Source organism: Pan paniscus, chromosome 15 (assembly GCF_029289425.2).
Source record: "Pan paniscus chromosome 15, NHGRI_mPanPan1-v2.0_pri, whole genome shotgun sequence".
Classification (NCBI taxonomy): domain Eukaryota; kingdom Metazoa; phylum Chordata; class Mammalia; order Primates; family Hominidae; genus Pan; species Pan paniscus.
In genome coordinates, this window is record NC_073264.2 from 73,565,390 (window position 1) to 73,582,406 (window position 17,017).

At 43.5% G+C, this 17,017-nt stretch overlaps 1 protein-coding gene across 19 annotated transcripts in view; it reads left to right on the forward strand.

Annotated features, from left to right (window-relative positions):
• The window catches only part of RGS6 (regulator of G protein signaling 6), a 635,028-nt gene that overhangs the window by 523,011 nt on the left and 95,000 nt on the right, over positions 1-17,017 (forward strand). For all 19 annotated transcript variants that reach the window (XM_057299740.2, XM_057299747.2, XM_057299741.1 and 16 more), the window contains exons 4-8: positions 109-159; positions 3,848-3,954; positions 5,209-5,260; positions 11,361-11,425; positions 15,607-15,683. In XM_057299740.2, coding sequence (XP_057155723.1) covers positions 109-159; positions 3,848-3,954; positions 5,209-5,260; positions 11,361-11,425; positions 15,607-15,683 — 352 coding nt within the window. The remainder of the gene's footprint in view (positions 1-108; positions 160-3,847; positions 3,955-5,208; positions 5,261-11,360; positions 11,426-15,606; positions 15,684-17,017) is intronic.

Here is a 17,017-nt window from a genome sequence, read left to right on the forward strand (position 1 = left end):
TACAGTGTGGACTGTTTGGAATTAGGATTCTCTTAGGTAAACATGTTTCTTCTGCCACAGTGTTAAACACCCAGGAGGTCTTCAGCTGAAATTGCTTTATCGTTGCAGGTACTGACATTGTGCAGTGGCTTATGAAGAACCTTTCCATTGAGGACCCAGGTACTTGACCTTTGACCCCACCCTTATCTCCCCTGGTATCAGTAAACATCCCATAACCAAGTTCCAAACTAGATTCCCCTGCCCTCCTGAGAACTGGTCTTGTAAATGTGAATTCCAAGACGTGGAATCACTCTATTTACAAATAAAATTAATTTATTTTCTCCACTGAATATTTGTCTTTAAATTTAAATCATGCTTTGAGGAAATGAGCAACTATTTAGAATGCCAAAGAGCCCAATAGAATAATGTGTGAAATGAGTTGAATTCTCGTTAGCTGCAGCAATTAAAGATAAGTTGTAGCACTGTCACTGAACAGCCTTCTAGAGCCAGCTCTTAAAATTAGATTGCCTGATCCACAATTAAGATGTTTAATTATTTGCTAAGACTCCCTCTGTTTTCTGCTTCTGCAAGAAGTGAAGGAATGATTTTTTTTCAACTTTAATTGCTCATTTCAATTAGGAAGACCTTACCAGGAAAACAACAACAAAACCCTGGCCAATAAAACAATTTCCCAGTCTGTCCTCCCACCAGAAAATAGGCAGTAAAATTTATTTTCACAGCGTAATTAGGAAATGGGGGGGTGTTCCAGAAAAATAAAAATTCAAGATAAGTAAAGCTTATTCCCATGTGCTGTCAGTTAATACTTTTCTGAATGTATTACATACTCCTTTGCCTTGATTAACTGAGTATTCTTGATGCCTGAAGGTCACATTTATAAAGATCCACTAATACACTCTGATGTTCTTAATGGACATTGGCGTGATTAGACTTACCTGCCCCAAATTAAATGGCCCTGAACCACAATGCTTTTTGAAGATTTTTTTCAAGTGCCCATTCTGCATCCGTGACCTTCAGCTGTGATTCCCTGCTGGAATCGGTGTGTCAGCTTGGCACTCCTGTATTTTAACCCAACATTTCTAATCTGTTGACTGCAAAACAATACAGTTTCTATGCAGTTTAATTATATACAGTTGTTAGAACTCTGAGTGCCAGAAAAGCAGATCATTCATAGAAGTGGCCCGAGTCTTTTCACCCCCTTGATTAGTGGCTACTCTCACAACTAGTGAAAATTCTTAATTCTAGTCAAGTTCTTGATTCACAGGGAAAAAACTATAAATGCTAACCCTTTGTAAAGGATAGAACCCAAAGCAACTCACTATGTGTTGTCCCTGATGCAGCCTGTACTTCTGAGTGTCCGCTTGGAAAGCCTGGACTGGATCAGCATCTACCTGTTTAGTTACATTTATCTAAAGTCAGTATTTCTTGTGATTATAATGCTAAACTAAGGAACGTGTTTCCTCATGGCCACCTTTTCTCTTCCAAGAGCACTGGTTTCTTTGCCTCCTAAAATAATCGTCGTATTTCTGACATATATTTTATTATTACTATTATGAGAACCCTAAATTGGCGAGCAGTATGTGAGAATGAGCTTCAGGAATCCTCCAGCCCTGGCGTGAGAAGCTTCTGTGAAGGGTCCTGAATGATGAGAGTTATTTCTATGAAAATCTGTTATACTCTGATGCCCTTGGGAAGACATCATGGTATAGGGGCCTGTTTGGGCTTCTGAGAAGTGGCTGAGGAGAAGCTAAGAACAATTTGTCAGCTGGGAATAGTCTAAGGGGGGAGATGAGGCAAACCAAGGCCTTGGGAAACAGTCAGATCCAGCATCTGCCCCTCTCTCCTTTCTTTTTCCCATCAGTCAATTTCCTGTGGTTATTTTTTGGTTTTTGAGGCAAGGTCTCACTCTGTCACCCAGGCTAGAGTGCAGTGGCACGAGCATAGCTCACTGCAGCCTTGACCCCCCTGGCCCAAGCTATCTTCCACCTCAGTCTCCCGAGTAGCTGGGACTACAGGCTCTTAGCACCACACCCAGCTAATTTTTTGTTTTATTTTTTGTAGAGATGGGGATCTCACTGTGTTATCCAGGCTGGTCTTGAACTCCTGACCTCAAACAATTCTTCTGCTTTGGCCTCCCACAATGCTTGGATTACAGGTGTGAGACACTGCACCTGGCCCCATTGGCCAATGTCTAAGCAAAAACATTTTTGCTCAGGGAATGAAGTTAGAGTCTTAGCTCCAAGACTGGTGGCATGAAAGTCACCATCCTACAGGATTTTGTTCTTTCTTCTCTGGGGAAGGAGCAAAAGCTGATGATGAAACTTCTGTTCTAGCTGGACTCATGGTTCTTGAAGCATATAGACTTTAAAAAGCAAACCGGCCAGACATGGTAGCTCATGCCTGTAATCCCAGCTCTTTGGGAGGCTCAGCTGGGAGGATTGCTTGAGCCCAGGAATTCAAGACCAGCCTGAGCAAGATAGCAAAACCCTACCTCTACCAAAAAAAATATAAAAAAAATTAGACAGACATGGTGGCATGTGCCTGTGTTTCCAGCTACTTGGGAGGCTGGGGCAGAAGTATCACTTGAGCCCAGGGGTTCAAGTCTGCAATGAGCTGTGATCATGCCACTGCACTCCAGCCTGGGTGACAAGAGTCAGACCTGTCTCTAAAAAAAAAAAAAAAAAAAAAAAAGCAAATTGGTCATCACTAAGCAAGTAAAATAAAACTCTATTCATTCCAATTCCACAAGTTACATGTATGTTTCTTTCAAAGGAGAATAGGTGGTTCTTAATACGCAAAACATTGTATTGTATTCAACTTCTTGAAAAGTTTGCAAGTAAAGCCAAAACAAACTACTTTAAAAAGTCAGAGCTCGTGAAATTAATAATTGCTAGAGGCTCCCTGAGCACATTAACAATTTCCATGTCCAAAAATTAGTTTTAACCTGTAACAGTACTTTTGGATTTGTGAAAGATTGTGTGTGGTAGAAGCATTGAGGTTTGTTATTTTTTCTTAGCTCTGCTCAGGATAAATCTAAATTCTTAACTTTTTTTTTTTTAATTGAGACAGGGTCTCGCTATGTTGCTCAGGCTGGTCTCAAACTCCTGAGCTCAAGCGATCCGCCTGCCTCTGGATTACAGGCGTGAGCCACCATGCCCGACCTATATTCTCAACTTTCTATGTGCATCTATTTATGGCTGGTGCTAAAGGAACGAAGGAACAGATTGATTGTGGCAAAAATATAAGTATTTCTATCAGGTTAGCCTCTCTCTGTCACTGCCCACTTCAGTGTCCTTCCTCTAATTTTCAAAGGAAGTGAGGTTTTCCTCTCTGTCCATAAGAGAAGGGTGACACCCTTCTCATTCCTGATGGGACTGTCATATTGGGGAACGCACTGGGAGTCCTACGTCTCTATGGGCAGTGAGGCTGCATTCTTACTGCTGGGGATGATGAAACTGGTATGAATCAGAGCTGCCCGCACTTATGGAGTATTTGACCTGTACCAGACAATCACTTCATGTGAAATATCTCACTTAGTTAAATACAGGTTCTTCTATGCCAGAACTTATGCCCTTGACCCTGAAGCCAGACTTTCTTCTGAAGGTCAGGGTGAGGAGGGGTTAAGCCATGTCGGACTCTCAGAGGTGGGATTCAGACAAGTCCCTGACACATAGTTTCCCTTTCCAGCCATTGGCATCTCCCCTCCTCACCCCCACACTGAGCAAGGGCAATTGTATCATCAACACAGACATCTGGGGGTGATGACAGCTGACTTCTGGTCTCCCAGCTTAATTTTCAGCCAAATAACCTGCTTTCTAATTCCTTCTCTCTCTATGCACTGTTCTTACAGTTGAAGCAATACACTTGGGGAGCCTTATCGCTGCCCAGGGCTACATCTTTCCAATCTCAGACCACGTTCTCACCATGAAGGATGATGGCACCTTTTATCGTTTCCAGGTAAGCCTGCTGGCTCCTCCTCCTGAAGAACCTTTTCTTCACAACATCATCTGATCTTAGGTTAGAACTACAAAGAAAACCTAGGGATATCTGAGGGAGTAGCCCTCACTCCTCATCAGCACTGGGAAAGCCAAGAGAACTTTTCTCTGGGCCACTGGGTGACCCACTTAGAGAATAGTAAAAGGCTGTCATTGAGAGCCTACCATGCCCTGGGCACTGCCTTAGTCCCTTGGGCTGCTACAACAAAATACCTGAACTGGTTATCTTATAAACAAACAAACAAAAAATTTACTTCTCATGGATGTGGAGGCTGGCAAGTCCAAGACCAAGGTGCCAGCAGATTCGGTGTCTGGTGAGGGCCTGCTCTCTGGCTCATAGATGGCACCTTCTAGCTATATCCCCACATGGGAGACAGGACCTGAGGCTTATATCAGACCTCTTTTATAAAGGCACTAATCTCATCTGTGAGGGCTTCAAAGGCCCCACCTCCCAATACCATCACCTTGGGGATTAGGATTTCAACATGTGAATTTGAGGAGGATGCAGACATTCAGACCATGGTAGACACTTTGTACAGATTTCCTCATTTATTCTGAAGAGCACACTTTAGGGGGTAAATAGTACCCATTTTACAGAGGAGAAAACTGAAGTGCTCAAAGAATTAAAGTGTCATTTAGTAAATCCAGGAACAGCCTTCATCTGAACCTAAGTGAGCCTGATAGCACAGACCTTGATCTTTCTACCATCTCATGTTGCCTTCTCGGAGTGAAGTTTCTATTTGCGACCTAATCACCCTCCCCACCCATTTCACACTCCTTCTCCCAGATCCTTCCGTAGAGGGAATGAGGGCAGAGGATATGGGCTTGAATCAAGGTCTAACCAAAGGGTTTGGGAGAAGAGTTCTTCAGACTAGGTTAAAGGGAGGAAAGGAACATGGGCTTAGGTTCCCAGTAAGTTATGCCAGCCTGACTTTTGTACTTAGACTTCTGTTGTCTCAGGATAAGAATATATTGCCCTGTGAACAAAACTTATCATTTTTGCATTTGCTTTGCTTACTTACATTTTGCTTCTCAATGCCTAGGTTAAAATGTTGACTCACCTTAGCTGAATTAGAGAAGAGGAGAGAATTGTGGGGTAGCATCAGCAAGAAGGAGGTGGGGGAGAGCCTGCCATCAGGGAGGCTCCTCCCTGGGTGTGGGAGGGAAGCACAGGCATGGCGCGCCTCTGAGCACTAACACCCATGCTCCTTTGCAGGCTCCGTACTTCTGGCCTTCGAACTGCTGGGAACCTGAAAACACTGACTATGGTGAGAACTGAAGCCACTGGGAACTCTCAACTTCAACACTGTGTGTCACTTCTGGGGGTGCAGAAGACAAATGCTTGGTGTGGGCCATGGTGGTACATGGGGAGGAGGGTCCTTTCTGCTTAGTCCTTTCTCATATTGTTGCTATATAACAAATCTCCTGTTCCACATAACAGAGGAAGGCCCAGCTTACTGAAAGATGTAGTCCTTGGAGGGGAAGCAGGAGAGGGAAGAAAAATCTTATCAAGGGTGGTCAGTATGTTCATCTTGGGGCCATGGAGAACCAGGATCCCACAGCAACACTATGGGATGGTGACTTTTAATTGTTCTTTCCAGGGATAGGGCTTCAGGGAGGGCTGGATCAAGGGGCTACCTCCTCCTGGCCCTTTCTGTTCTCATAGACTTGTCAAAACTTACTAAGAACCTTTTGGTGTTCTTGACAGTTGCAATTTAGAAAAGAGACAGAGACCAGGGAGGAGTATACAGAAGTCACTCTGGACTAGGAAAATAGAGTGGGTGAAGTTGAGAGTTCTGTCTCTCTAGACAGGGACCTACAAGACTTCTGCCAGATATTCTCAGTGGAGATTATTTAATATTCCTATATGCCAATTCTCTGAAGAAGTTTTATTATCGCTATGCTTAAGAGAAAGAACCTGAGGCCCAGAGGGGCCACACCCTCACACTACCACATTGTCTGAATGCTCCCTTGATTATAAGCCTCATGAGGGCAGAGGCTGGTCCAGCTTATGCATTCTCATATCTCCAGGGCATAGCCTATGTCTGAGGCAGAATTAGTGCTCAGTAAATATCCACTGACAGTTCTGGTTCTTTATTGAAGGTGATCAACAGACACTCACTAGAGGGAGCAGAACTTGAACTCAGATCTGAGCGGCTCCAAAACCCATATTTCTTTCATGGTCCCATGTGTGACATGCCTGAAGGTTGTAGCTGCAGCACTGCCCCTTTGCATGCATCCTTGCTGCTGACTCAGCTGCTGTGGCAGTCTGATCTGTGGCTCTCCTTGGGACTGGGACACTCAATGAGACCTGCAGCTTCTTTGCAGAATTGTTTAAGACAAGAAGGCAGATGCAGCTGCGGTGAGTGGGAGGGAGATGTGCAGCTGGGTGGTGATCAGGGGAGCCTGTCTGGGAGACCCCTGGGATAAGATACAACCTTGGAGTCACACGTTTGAGCAAGAGGAAACCAACAACAGGGAGCCAAGCTGAGGCTGGAATACAAGCGAGTTGTACCTACTAAGGCTGGAGTTGTTCCATGGTCAAGTGTGGAAGACGTCAGTCATGCAGAAGGGCAGGCTCTGGGGCTGTCTGCTTGCTATCCACAGGCACCACTGTGGGCCCTCTGACACTGTGCTGCACCCTAACCAATGTGATAAGTGGATCCAGGAAGGCTTCCGACTGCAAGTGAGAGCTGCATTTGACCGCTCATAAAACTAGTGCTTCTGGGGCTGAAAAGACTGCTCATGAAAGCCCAACTCGGAATTTGAATAATTATAGCTCAGTTCCATGCAGCAACGTGTGCCCTTGTGAATGTGAAAACCAGTATTTTTCCAGGCAGTGGAGAGGGTGGGAGGATGGTAAGACCAGATACCTGGGCCCAAGTAAGATTAAAATATTTACTTCCATAAAGCTTAGGGCATCTTATGCTGCATACTAAAGGGCATCATCTCCCTGTTCTACAGGTGTTCTTCATTTTATAATTTTAATTGTGCATCATGAACAGGGAGAGAAATAATAGTTTGTTTCAGGCTCTCATTAAACAAAAATTATTTTAAATTCCTGTGCCTCAATTTATGGCAAATCAGAGGGAGAAATCAAGGTTCAGGATGCACAAGTGTTCACCAGGGACCAGGCATGGTGGTGCATACCTGTAATCCCAGTGACTCGGGAGGCTGAGATGGGAGGATCACTTGAGCCCAGGAGCTCAAAGCTGCAGTGAGCTATGATTGTGCCACTGCCCTCCAGCCTGGGTGATAGAGGAAGACCCTGTCTCTAAAACAAAGAAAAACCAGTACTCCCCAGGGTTTCCAAAGCAGTTTAGTTAGAAAATCAGGATGTATTTATGAAGAGAGAATCCAGCACAATGAGCCCCCAGGATCAACCCGTTCCACTAGCTGGGTGATCTTGGCAAATTACTTAACCTCTCTGTGCCTCAGAGACCTCATATTAAAATTAGAGTAGTAATGGCACTTGTCTCCTAGTGTTTTGTTAGGATTAAATGAAATGCATGTAAGGTTCTCTGAGTTAATACGGGGTGGTTGTTGGTATCACTACTGGGGTGGGGTCGGTATTATTGCCACTGGGATGTTGGTTGATATTATTATGACTGAGGTGACCGTCTCACCAGGAAGCATGTGAAACTGAAGCTAAGAATTCAATATAGTATGATTTGGACTGATGAAGTACCAGAAACTTTCATTCAATCGACAAACGTTTACTGGTCCCTACTCTGTCAAATTCTATGTCGGAGATTTGAATAAGTCACAGCCTTTCCCCCGAAGCATTCCAGGCTGGGAGAGGCAGCATGATGCAGGGAAGAAAGGCATGGTGAGGATCTGGCTTGAGTATTCAAAGGTTTTATGTGATGAATGACTGAGAAGGCTGAATAGCTTGGGAGGGGCAGGTTTATAAAAAGGCCTTGGCAGTCAAGTAGAGACATTTAGAATGGATTCAGCAGTTTGGGGAAGCTATTGTGGGTCCCCAACAATGAACACACTTTCCCAAGTTTTTTCCCTACTTGGGAAAAAATTGGTTCATCTATAAGATGGGGGTAATAACAGAACCCACCTAGTAGGGTTATTATGAGGATTAAGTAAGTGGACTGTGGAAGATTAAGTAAGGGCTGTGACTTAGTCAAATAGTTCCTGATATTCAGTGGGCTCAATGGAAGCAGTAGCTGCTACGATGGTGATTTTTCCAGCACCTAAAATGGTACTTGGCCTATAGGAGACACTCAGTACATTTTTGAATGAGTGACTGAATTAGTAAATGGATCGGTGAATGTCATAGAGGAAACTCTGCACTGGTCCTCGATTCTAATTCCATCTCCATCACTAACTAGCCCTTGGGTCCATCACTTCATTTCTCTGGGCCTTTAGTTTCCCCATCTGTAAATGAGGGGCCTGTACTTGATGGTTGCCAAGGTTACCTCCAGTCTAAAATTCTTTGGTTCTAAAAAGTCATCAGAAAGTATGAGGAAAATAGAGAAATAAGTGAGTTATAGGTTCCCTAGTTTAGGAGATTGAGGTACATAATGATGTTGCTAGTAAAGGCAGAAAGTAAAGAAAGGGGTCAGTTTCTTCAGTACATTGAAATTCGATAAGCTCAATATTTTTTAAGAAATTTAATTGCACATATAGTACATGAATGTGTTCCCTTTATACAATTTTTAAATATGTCCCAGTTTTGTGTGGTGACACATGGTGAACTTGAGATGGCAGTGGATTTATCTGAGTGAGATGTGAGATATAGGTAAGGGTGGAATGCCAGATGTAAGGACAAGGAAATAGAAATTTTTCGGTAAGAAATTAAATATCCAAGAGAAACCAATATCTGAGCTTAAGACAGTTCTTCCAGATGCCCTCTTGTAGGGCTGGCTATTGTCACCAGTAGTCACTAGAGTCGGTTGGAAGTTAGAGCAAGCCCTGGTGAGGGCACTCTGGGATGCAGACAAGCCCCAGGGAGTTCTGTGCCAAGAACAGCCACATCCCACCTTCCTCTTTGTGGTGAAAAGATTCCTTGTGTGACTTTAGGCACAGGGACATTAGTTAGTAGCATGTGACCCTGTGACTCATGGCCATCAGGAGTGGCCCCAGCTCTGCATTCCATGCATGATACCTCACTTCACAACCCCGCTGTCCCATTTTGACCCCGCTGTCCCATTTGGACATTTCTTGGGATGACTCTGCCTGCGTAAAACCCATAGTCAAATCCAGGTTAGCCTTTTCTGAGTTTTACATTTGGCCAATGCAAAATCCTGTCCAGGGCAGCATTGTCAAAGCAGCTGCCACCTCCACTGACCTGCACTGCTCAAAGGTAATCATGACCTGGCCCAGTCGAGCTGGTGACATGTCAAGCTTCCTGCCTGAGGTTGTCCCTAATTCTGCCAGGGGTCCAAGAGACTGAAGGAGGTACTTTGTGATAGATCGGACACCTCTTTATCAGACACAGTGAAGCACTATAGCTGCTTGGTTCATTGGAAAAGTTGGTAAGTAGAAAATCATTTTTAAAACGACATATGCACACCTTAAGCACCTCATGTAAAGGTAAGATATACAAAGGAACACTCATTTGACAGCCTTGTGAAGTAGGACCAAAGTGTTCTCTTTGATAATGAGCTGAATAATTTTAGTTTCTTAAATCAACCACACTCAAAATAAACTACCCTGTTTTGGTGTCTTTAAAGTGCATCAAGAATGTAAAGACATTTTTGTAGTCTTTTGTATATTGGCCCCTCCTAGATTTTTATTATTTTTCTTACTTTTTTCCTGTTATCTCACCTCTATCAAATTCACCAGCAATTGCCTTAGCTGACTCTCCTTCATTAAATTGTTCCAAACCATTCAATTGAGTTTTCATAGAAGCAACACTCTCTCTCTCTTTTCACATTAATTTCATTGAGACGTGTAATATTTAGTGAACTTGTGTGATTAAAATAACAGATGTGCCTGATATAAGCAGATTTGGGAACAACCACAACTGACTCTTATGAGCACACAATTCGCCGGGTGGAAGCAGAAGTGTGGGCATGCCAGAGGGTAGGCTGCTAGCTTCCAGGCTCCAAAATGTCATAGGTATCAGTAAATTTTTCAGAACAAATGAAGGAAGTTGGTTGATCCAGCAAAGAGTTGACTAGAGATCTCTTAGTAAAGAGATCTTGTTATCCAACAACAAAATGATCACAGGTTCTCTCTGGCCCTCCCTCTTGATCATTCTGTTGTTCATTTATTTATGCCATTCATCTACTGTTTTCCCTGGATTGTTCCACTTGGCTCTGGAGAAGGAGGAAGACATTGAAGAAGGAAAGGTAGGGAGAAGAAGTGATGATGAAGGCCATGTTTGAGGAAGAAACAGGGAAACCAGGGGCCAAGAACCTTTCCTTAGCCTGAGTTGAGAGACCTAAATTGTCTTCCCTTTCCATAGCCTTTTTACTGCACCTGGCAAGACAGGCTATGGTGCTAGCAACAGGGATGAAAGCTGAGCAGGACATAGCCTCTGCCCTTAAAGAGACTTCAGCCTAGAGCAGGGGACAGTCTAGTAAATACAGGATTTCAGTGTAATGGAATTTAGTTCCATGGTCAAGGACATGTAGATGCTATCTGAAACACCAACTTGGGTCTTCAAAGATTAGTAAGAGGTTGCCAGAGACAGAGGGAAGGAGAGAAGAGAGAAAGACTTTCCTCAAAAAGGACACATATGCAAAAGAATGAAGCTGAAAAGAGTTTGGTGGCCTCACAGTGCCTGCATGAGGGAGAAGAAGTTGATGAGATAAGCAGTGAGCAGATCATAAAGAACCATATTTGCCACCCTAATGAGCCCAACCTTACTTCTGAGGCCATTGAGGACTCAAGGCAGAGCTTTTAGGCACTGGAGTAATGTGGTCATGTTTGTGAAATATCACTCTGAGTGTAGGATGTCCAGGGTGAAGCAGAGTGAGGAGGAAGAAGGGGAGTTGTCAGGATTGGAATATGGAGGAGTCCTCATTTGATCATGACTACGAAAGGATTTATAGAGGTCAGGGGTCATGAGGTCCACTTAGGAAACATATTTTTCCCAGGACAGTGCTGGGCACATAGCAAGGGTGGGTGGGCGGGCTGTCTGGATGGATGGATGGATGGATGGATGGATGGATGGATGGATGGGTGAATGGGTGGATGGGTAGATGGATGGATGGATGGATGGATGGGTGGGTGGATGGGTGGATGGATGGATGGATGGATGGATGGATGGATGGATGGATGGATGGGTGGGTGGATGGGTGGATGGATGGATGGGTGAATGGGTGAATGGATGGACAGATGGATGGATGGGCTTATAATTCCATTGTGCTGCTGGTTTTGTACATGTCATTTCCTTTCTTCCCTCAGCCATCTATCTCTGTAAGAGGACAATGCAAAATAAAGCAAGGCTGGAACTGGCAGATTATGAAGCAGTAAGTATGATTATTTTCCAGGATAGATATGAGAAGAGAGTAAAATCATGTCTGCAGCTCCGTCTAAGTTTATTTATTTTTCTTTTGTCCCCCTTTCATCCCTTTCAGACAGTGGAAGGGAAGTATCTTCTATTTCTCCTCTTTTGTTCTCAGCTCCTCTGACCATCACAATAAGATGGTATTTTTACATAAATAACTCTTAAAACTCAACAATAAAAAAATAAGCAACTCAACTTAAAAATAGGCAAATGACTTAACAGATATTTTACCAAAGAGGACACAAGGATGATAAATAAACCCATGAAAAGATGTCCAATATTATTAGCCATTTAGGAAATGCAGATTAAATCCGTGGTGAGATACCATTACATACCTATTAGAATGGCCAAAATAAAAAATACTGATGATACCAAGTGATGGTGAGGAAGTAGAACAACTGGAACTCTCCGCTTTGCTAGTGGTAATGCAAAATGGTACAGTCACTCTAGAAAATAGCTTGGCAGTTTCTTATAAAGTTAAATATACACTTACCATATAACCAAGCAATCCCACTTGTATATACATACCCTAGAGAAATCAGAACTCATGTTCACACAAACACCTATAAACTAATGTTCATACAAGCTTAATCTGTGATAACCAAAAGCTGAAAACAACCCAAATGCACTTTAACAGTTGAATGGTTAAACTAACTGTGGTACATCCATACAATAGAATACTACTATGCAGTAAAAAGGAATGAACTGTTGATACACACAACCACTTGAATGAGTACCAAGAACATTATGTTGGGTGAAAGAAACCAATCTCAGGCCAGCCATTCCATTTATAGGACATTCTTGAAAAGATAAAACTATCATGATGAAAAGCAGATCAATGTGATTGCTAGCGGTTATGGATGGGGTAGGGAATTTTTGGAAGGTGATGGAACTGTTCTGTATCCTGATCGTGGTGGTGGTTGTATGAATCTATACATGTGTTAAAATTTACAGAATTGTACAAAAGGAAAAAAGTCAAATTTACTACATAATAACATTTTAAATTAAAATTTTAAATTGCACCTTTATACCCACTCTCCTGTGCTTAGTAACAGAGGCAGAATCTAAGGGTAAAATTCAATTCAGAAAATAAGACAAGATGTGTGTCACATGAGGTATCTACTTCCCAGCTTTCTTACCTTCCTCCTCTATCTTTCTTCATAAGATGAGACTTCTTGCAAAAATTAGAGGCCCCACCACCAAACTTGGGTCCATTCCCATTTGACAGAGCCCAGAAACCAAAGCACTTGAAAACTCATAGTTCATTTAATTTTTTTTTTAACTTTTGGTTGCAAAATTTTTCCCCCAAACTGAACTTTACATGGGTCACAGAGAATGGGAGAAACTGGCTAAACTTTCTTATACCTTCCACTTCCCTCTCCCTATATGTCTTCCAAAGGATGTGCTGCTGAGCCATGAATGACTGAAGGGCCAGCAGCTATGGAAGGAGGGGCAACATTAAGGGCGGCAGAGAATCCTTCCCTGGATAGTCCAGCATTAACAGCATCTTCAGACCCACCCACCTCCAAAGCCCTTCCTGCTTTTACTGCCTCAGTCTTTCAAAACAAGCGTGAGGCCCCACTCTGCCAGGCCTTACCTCTCCTAGGTTCATGTTCCCAAGCCTACCAAGCCTACCAAGCCAGCTGGGCCATCGCTCCCCTCTCTACAGCCCAAGTGTGAATGCGCATGCCATTGGGGAGCAGGACGTGTGCATGGTCCTTCACCTCTTTGATCCCACTGGCATTGTGGACCTGTGAATGGGGTGCAGGGGGCCAGAAGAGGAAGAAGCAGTGCAGCAGTTTGTCCAGAGCCCTCGGGACCTGGCTAGAGTTTGCATTATCAGATGATCATATGTTGGAATATTATGATCTCCCCAGATAAACCTTGGCCTGGTTGTTCTGTGGCTCTGGACATCCTGGGAGCCCAGTCATGCCCCTGTCTGCCCCAATGCCCAGCATTCACAGCACCCCTCCTTCAAAAGACTGCTGTTGTACTCTTTGTGCGCCCAGTGCAAGTAGCTTTGACATGATGACATTACCTCCTTAACACAACCTTGAGGAAAGGCCCAGACAGTAGAAGCCTGGGGCCCCTCCCTCCTGTGTGTCTCTTCCCCATATTTTCAATGTTTTAGAAAAAGGTCCCATACAGAAATCAGACAGCATCAACTCCTGCTGTATTTGATTCAATTTATCTTCTCTTGTCCCTTAATGTTCTGCTCTGGTATTTGTAAAGAATATGGCATTGAGGCCAGGTATGGTGGCTCATGCCTGTAATCCCCAAGGTGGGCAGATCACGAGTTCAGGAGATCAAGACCATCCTGGCTAACATGCTGAAACCCGCCTGTACTAAAAATACAAAAAATTAGCCAGGCCTAGTGGCACACGCCTGTAGATCCAGCTACTCAGGAGGCTGAGGCAGGAGAATCCCTTGAACCTGGGAGGCGGAGGTTGTGAGCCAAGATCGTGCCACTGCACTCCAGCCTGGGCAACAGAGCGAGACTCCGTCTCAAAAAAAAAAAAAAAAAAAAAAAGAATATGGCATTGAGATGTGCTCTCAAGTTGAAGTTCTGCACAAAAATGATTCAAAACCAAAAAAGCATTTTGCTTCCAAAATGCAATAATTTTTTAATGAATTTTCTGATTACATATTCTTTTTACAAAAACAAAAATTCAAACAGCAAAGAAAGGAGAGAATATAACCTGTGACTCCCCCCCACCTAAGTTTTTTCTATGCATACATTTTTTTCTTGACAAAACTATATCAGAATCATAACATAAACATTCTTGTGGCAGCTGCTTCTCTTTCCCCAGTCATTATACTGTAGGTATCTCGGGGTCTTTACCATGTCAGTAACTATAATCTACGTTATTGTGTTTAATGGCTGCCTAGAATTCTATGCTATGACTGTGTCACAGTTGATTGACATTTAGGCATTACCAGTTTTGCTTCCTATGAGCAGTGGAAGAGTCAAAAAGACAGTTTTTAGAAGTACTTGCACACCAAGCCTGGGTGATAACTGTGAGCTCATGTGTGGTACTCTCCAACTGAAGCTCCTTTTATATTAATAATCCATTAATGAGGGTAATCAATTCGTGTTGGCATGAGCTCTATGAAAATACATAGCATAATATGGGCTCCAGCCTTGCATTCATCAGAATTAGGAGGATCATTAGGGTGCCTGTCAAACTCCCCTCCTTGCCGCCCATCCTCATGTTCCATTAGGTAACTCTACAGACTTAGAGAAAATACTTTTCTTTTTCTCTAACGGCAGCCCTCAATGACTTTTCTTTCTGTTTTGGGCTTTTTCTTTCATGAACATCACAAACGTAGACACTCCGTTTGGGGCACTTTTTTTTTTTTTGAAGCAGTTTCATTCTTGTTGCCCAGGCTGCAGTGCAGTGGTAGGATCTCGGCTCACTGCAACCTCCCCACCTCCCGGGTTCAAGCGACTCTCCTTCCTCAGTCTCCCAAATAGTTGGGATTACAGGCACCTGCCACCATGCCCAGCTAATTTCTGTAATTTTAGTAGAGATGGGGTTTCACCCTGTTGACCAGGCTGGTCTGGAACTCCTGACCTCAGGTGATCCACCTGCCTTGGCCTTCCAAAATGCTGCGATTACAGGTGTGAGTCACCACACTCAGCCTCGGCCACTTTGAATCCTGACATTAGAAAAAGCATGAAAGCCAGGTCCCTTTGGTTTTCCTTTCCTGTGTCCTTCCCAGCTCCCCACTGGAAGAGGAGTCCTGAGAAATCCAGCCTTTGGTTTTGCTCCTGGAGATACCAGCAGGTGGCAAAGACTCGTTAATTCCCCAATAGCCACAGACAATTTTCCCTATTTTCAGCAACCTTTGAAACAAGTGCTGTGTGAGTTGCATTCTTGTAAAACACATATGAAGATAGGAATCAGGTGAACCATAGAGACTTCAGACTTAATGGGTGTGTAAATGAATATTAATAGTTCAGCTCTGTACAGCAGAGTCTGGTGCAAAGTCAAATTGGATACATGTCCAGGGGATTTAAAGCAGGTCTTGCTATTTTGTTGGAAGTAACCAAAATTGATGGATGCCTTATAATAAGCATAGGTGTCGATGTGCTAATTTACGATGATTAATGCCTTCTTGTTGATTTTCATTTCTCATTAGGAAAACTTAGCAAGACTCCAGAGGGCCTTTGCAAGGAAGTGGGAATTCATCTTTATGCAAGCAGAAGCACAAGTCAAGTAGGTGAACTTGATAGAGACCTTTTCAGAGAGGAAAAGACTCTGGAATTTGGAAATGGTGTGAAGGTGGGATTGTCAAAGTGAAGTTTCCAGATGGCGTTAGTATTTCTAATAGGGCCTGAGAGCAACTGAGTAGAAATTAAAGTCAGGATGGATAAGTTTCATCTTCATAATCAATGCTTCTCTAGAGCAATTTCAGAAATGTGTGTTTCAGCAGACAAGGGAGATCCTCCCAAAGGTAGAACTCTGGTTATAAGAAGGTGTACCTATTTCCCCAAGAGATTTCCAGTTATTTTCTGTGTTCAAAGGCTGAAATCCCATTTTACCCGTTGGACTGGAGATTTTGTCTTCATGGGAAAACAGGTTGGAGTTTTAGGAAGAACAACAAGTAGCCCCTGTCTTCTTTTCCCTGAAAGGGGAGGAGTTTAGAACCAACAGAAAAAGAAGGCACAGAAGTCAGACAGTTGGAGTCCAAAATATCAGATTATTACATTAATTAAAAGCAAGAGTAAGGCTGGGCATGGTGGCTCATGCCTGTAATCCCAGCACTTTGTGAGACCGAGGGGGTGTGGATCACCTGAGGTCAGGAGTTCGAGACCAACCTGACTAACATGGTGAAACCCCATCTCTACTAAAAATACAAAATTAGCTGGGCATAGTGGTACATGCCTGTAATCCCAGCTACTCAGGAGGCTGAGGCAGGAGAATTGCTTGAACCCGGGAAGTGGAGGTTGCAGTGAGCTGAGATCATGACATTGCACTCCAGCCTGGGCAACAAGAGCAAAACTCCATCTCAAAAAAAAAAAAAAACAAGATTATAGGGCATGACATTGGATATGTGGCCCCAGGTGCAAATTATACCTGCCCTTCCTGTACAGACGTGTGTATCTATAGGCCTCCTCTCCCCAGCATCTCCACCCCACCCCACCAGGGCAGAGGTGACTCCTGTAAGTTTTCTGCATGCAGAGAGCAGCTATCCTGAGCACAGGCTGACCCAGATGGGGGCCCAGAGAGGGAGAGTCTGAACTTCCTCAATTTCTTCTTTCAAGTCTACCAATTAGTTAAGTCATTTTTCCTCCACAAAGGACAAGAGATGAAAGGAAGAAAAAAGTTGGAAGGGTTTTTCCCAGATTTTTTTCTCCTGGATACATAGTGGACATTTCTTCCTCTCTAAGGAAACATGAGGAATGGGTACTCTATGTTCCCCACCCCACAAACATGGTTGTCAACCAGATCCATTTAATTCTGGGAAACAGAATGATTGGATCTGGATCTCCCCTGTCCTTCCCAGGGATGATGTCTAGGTTAGCCAGGATGGTTAGTTAACAGGAGAA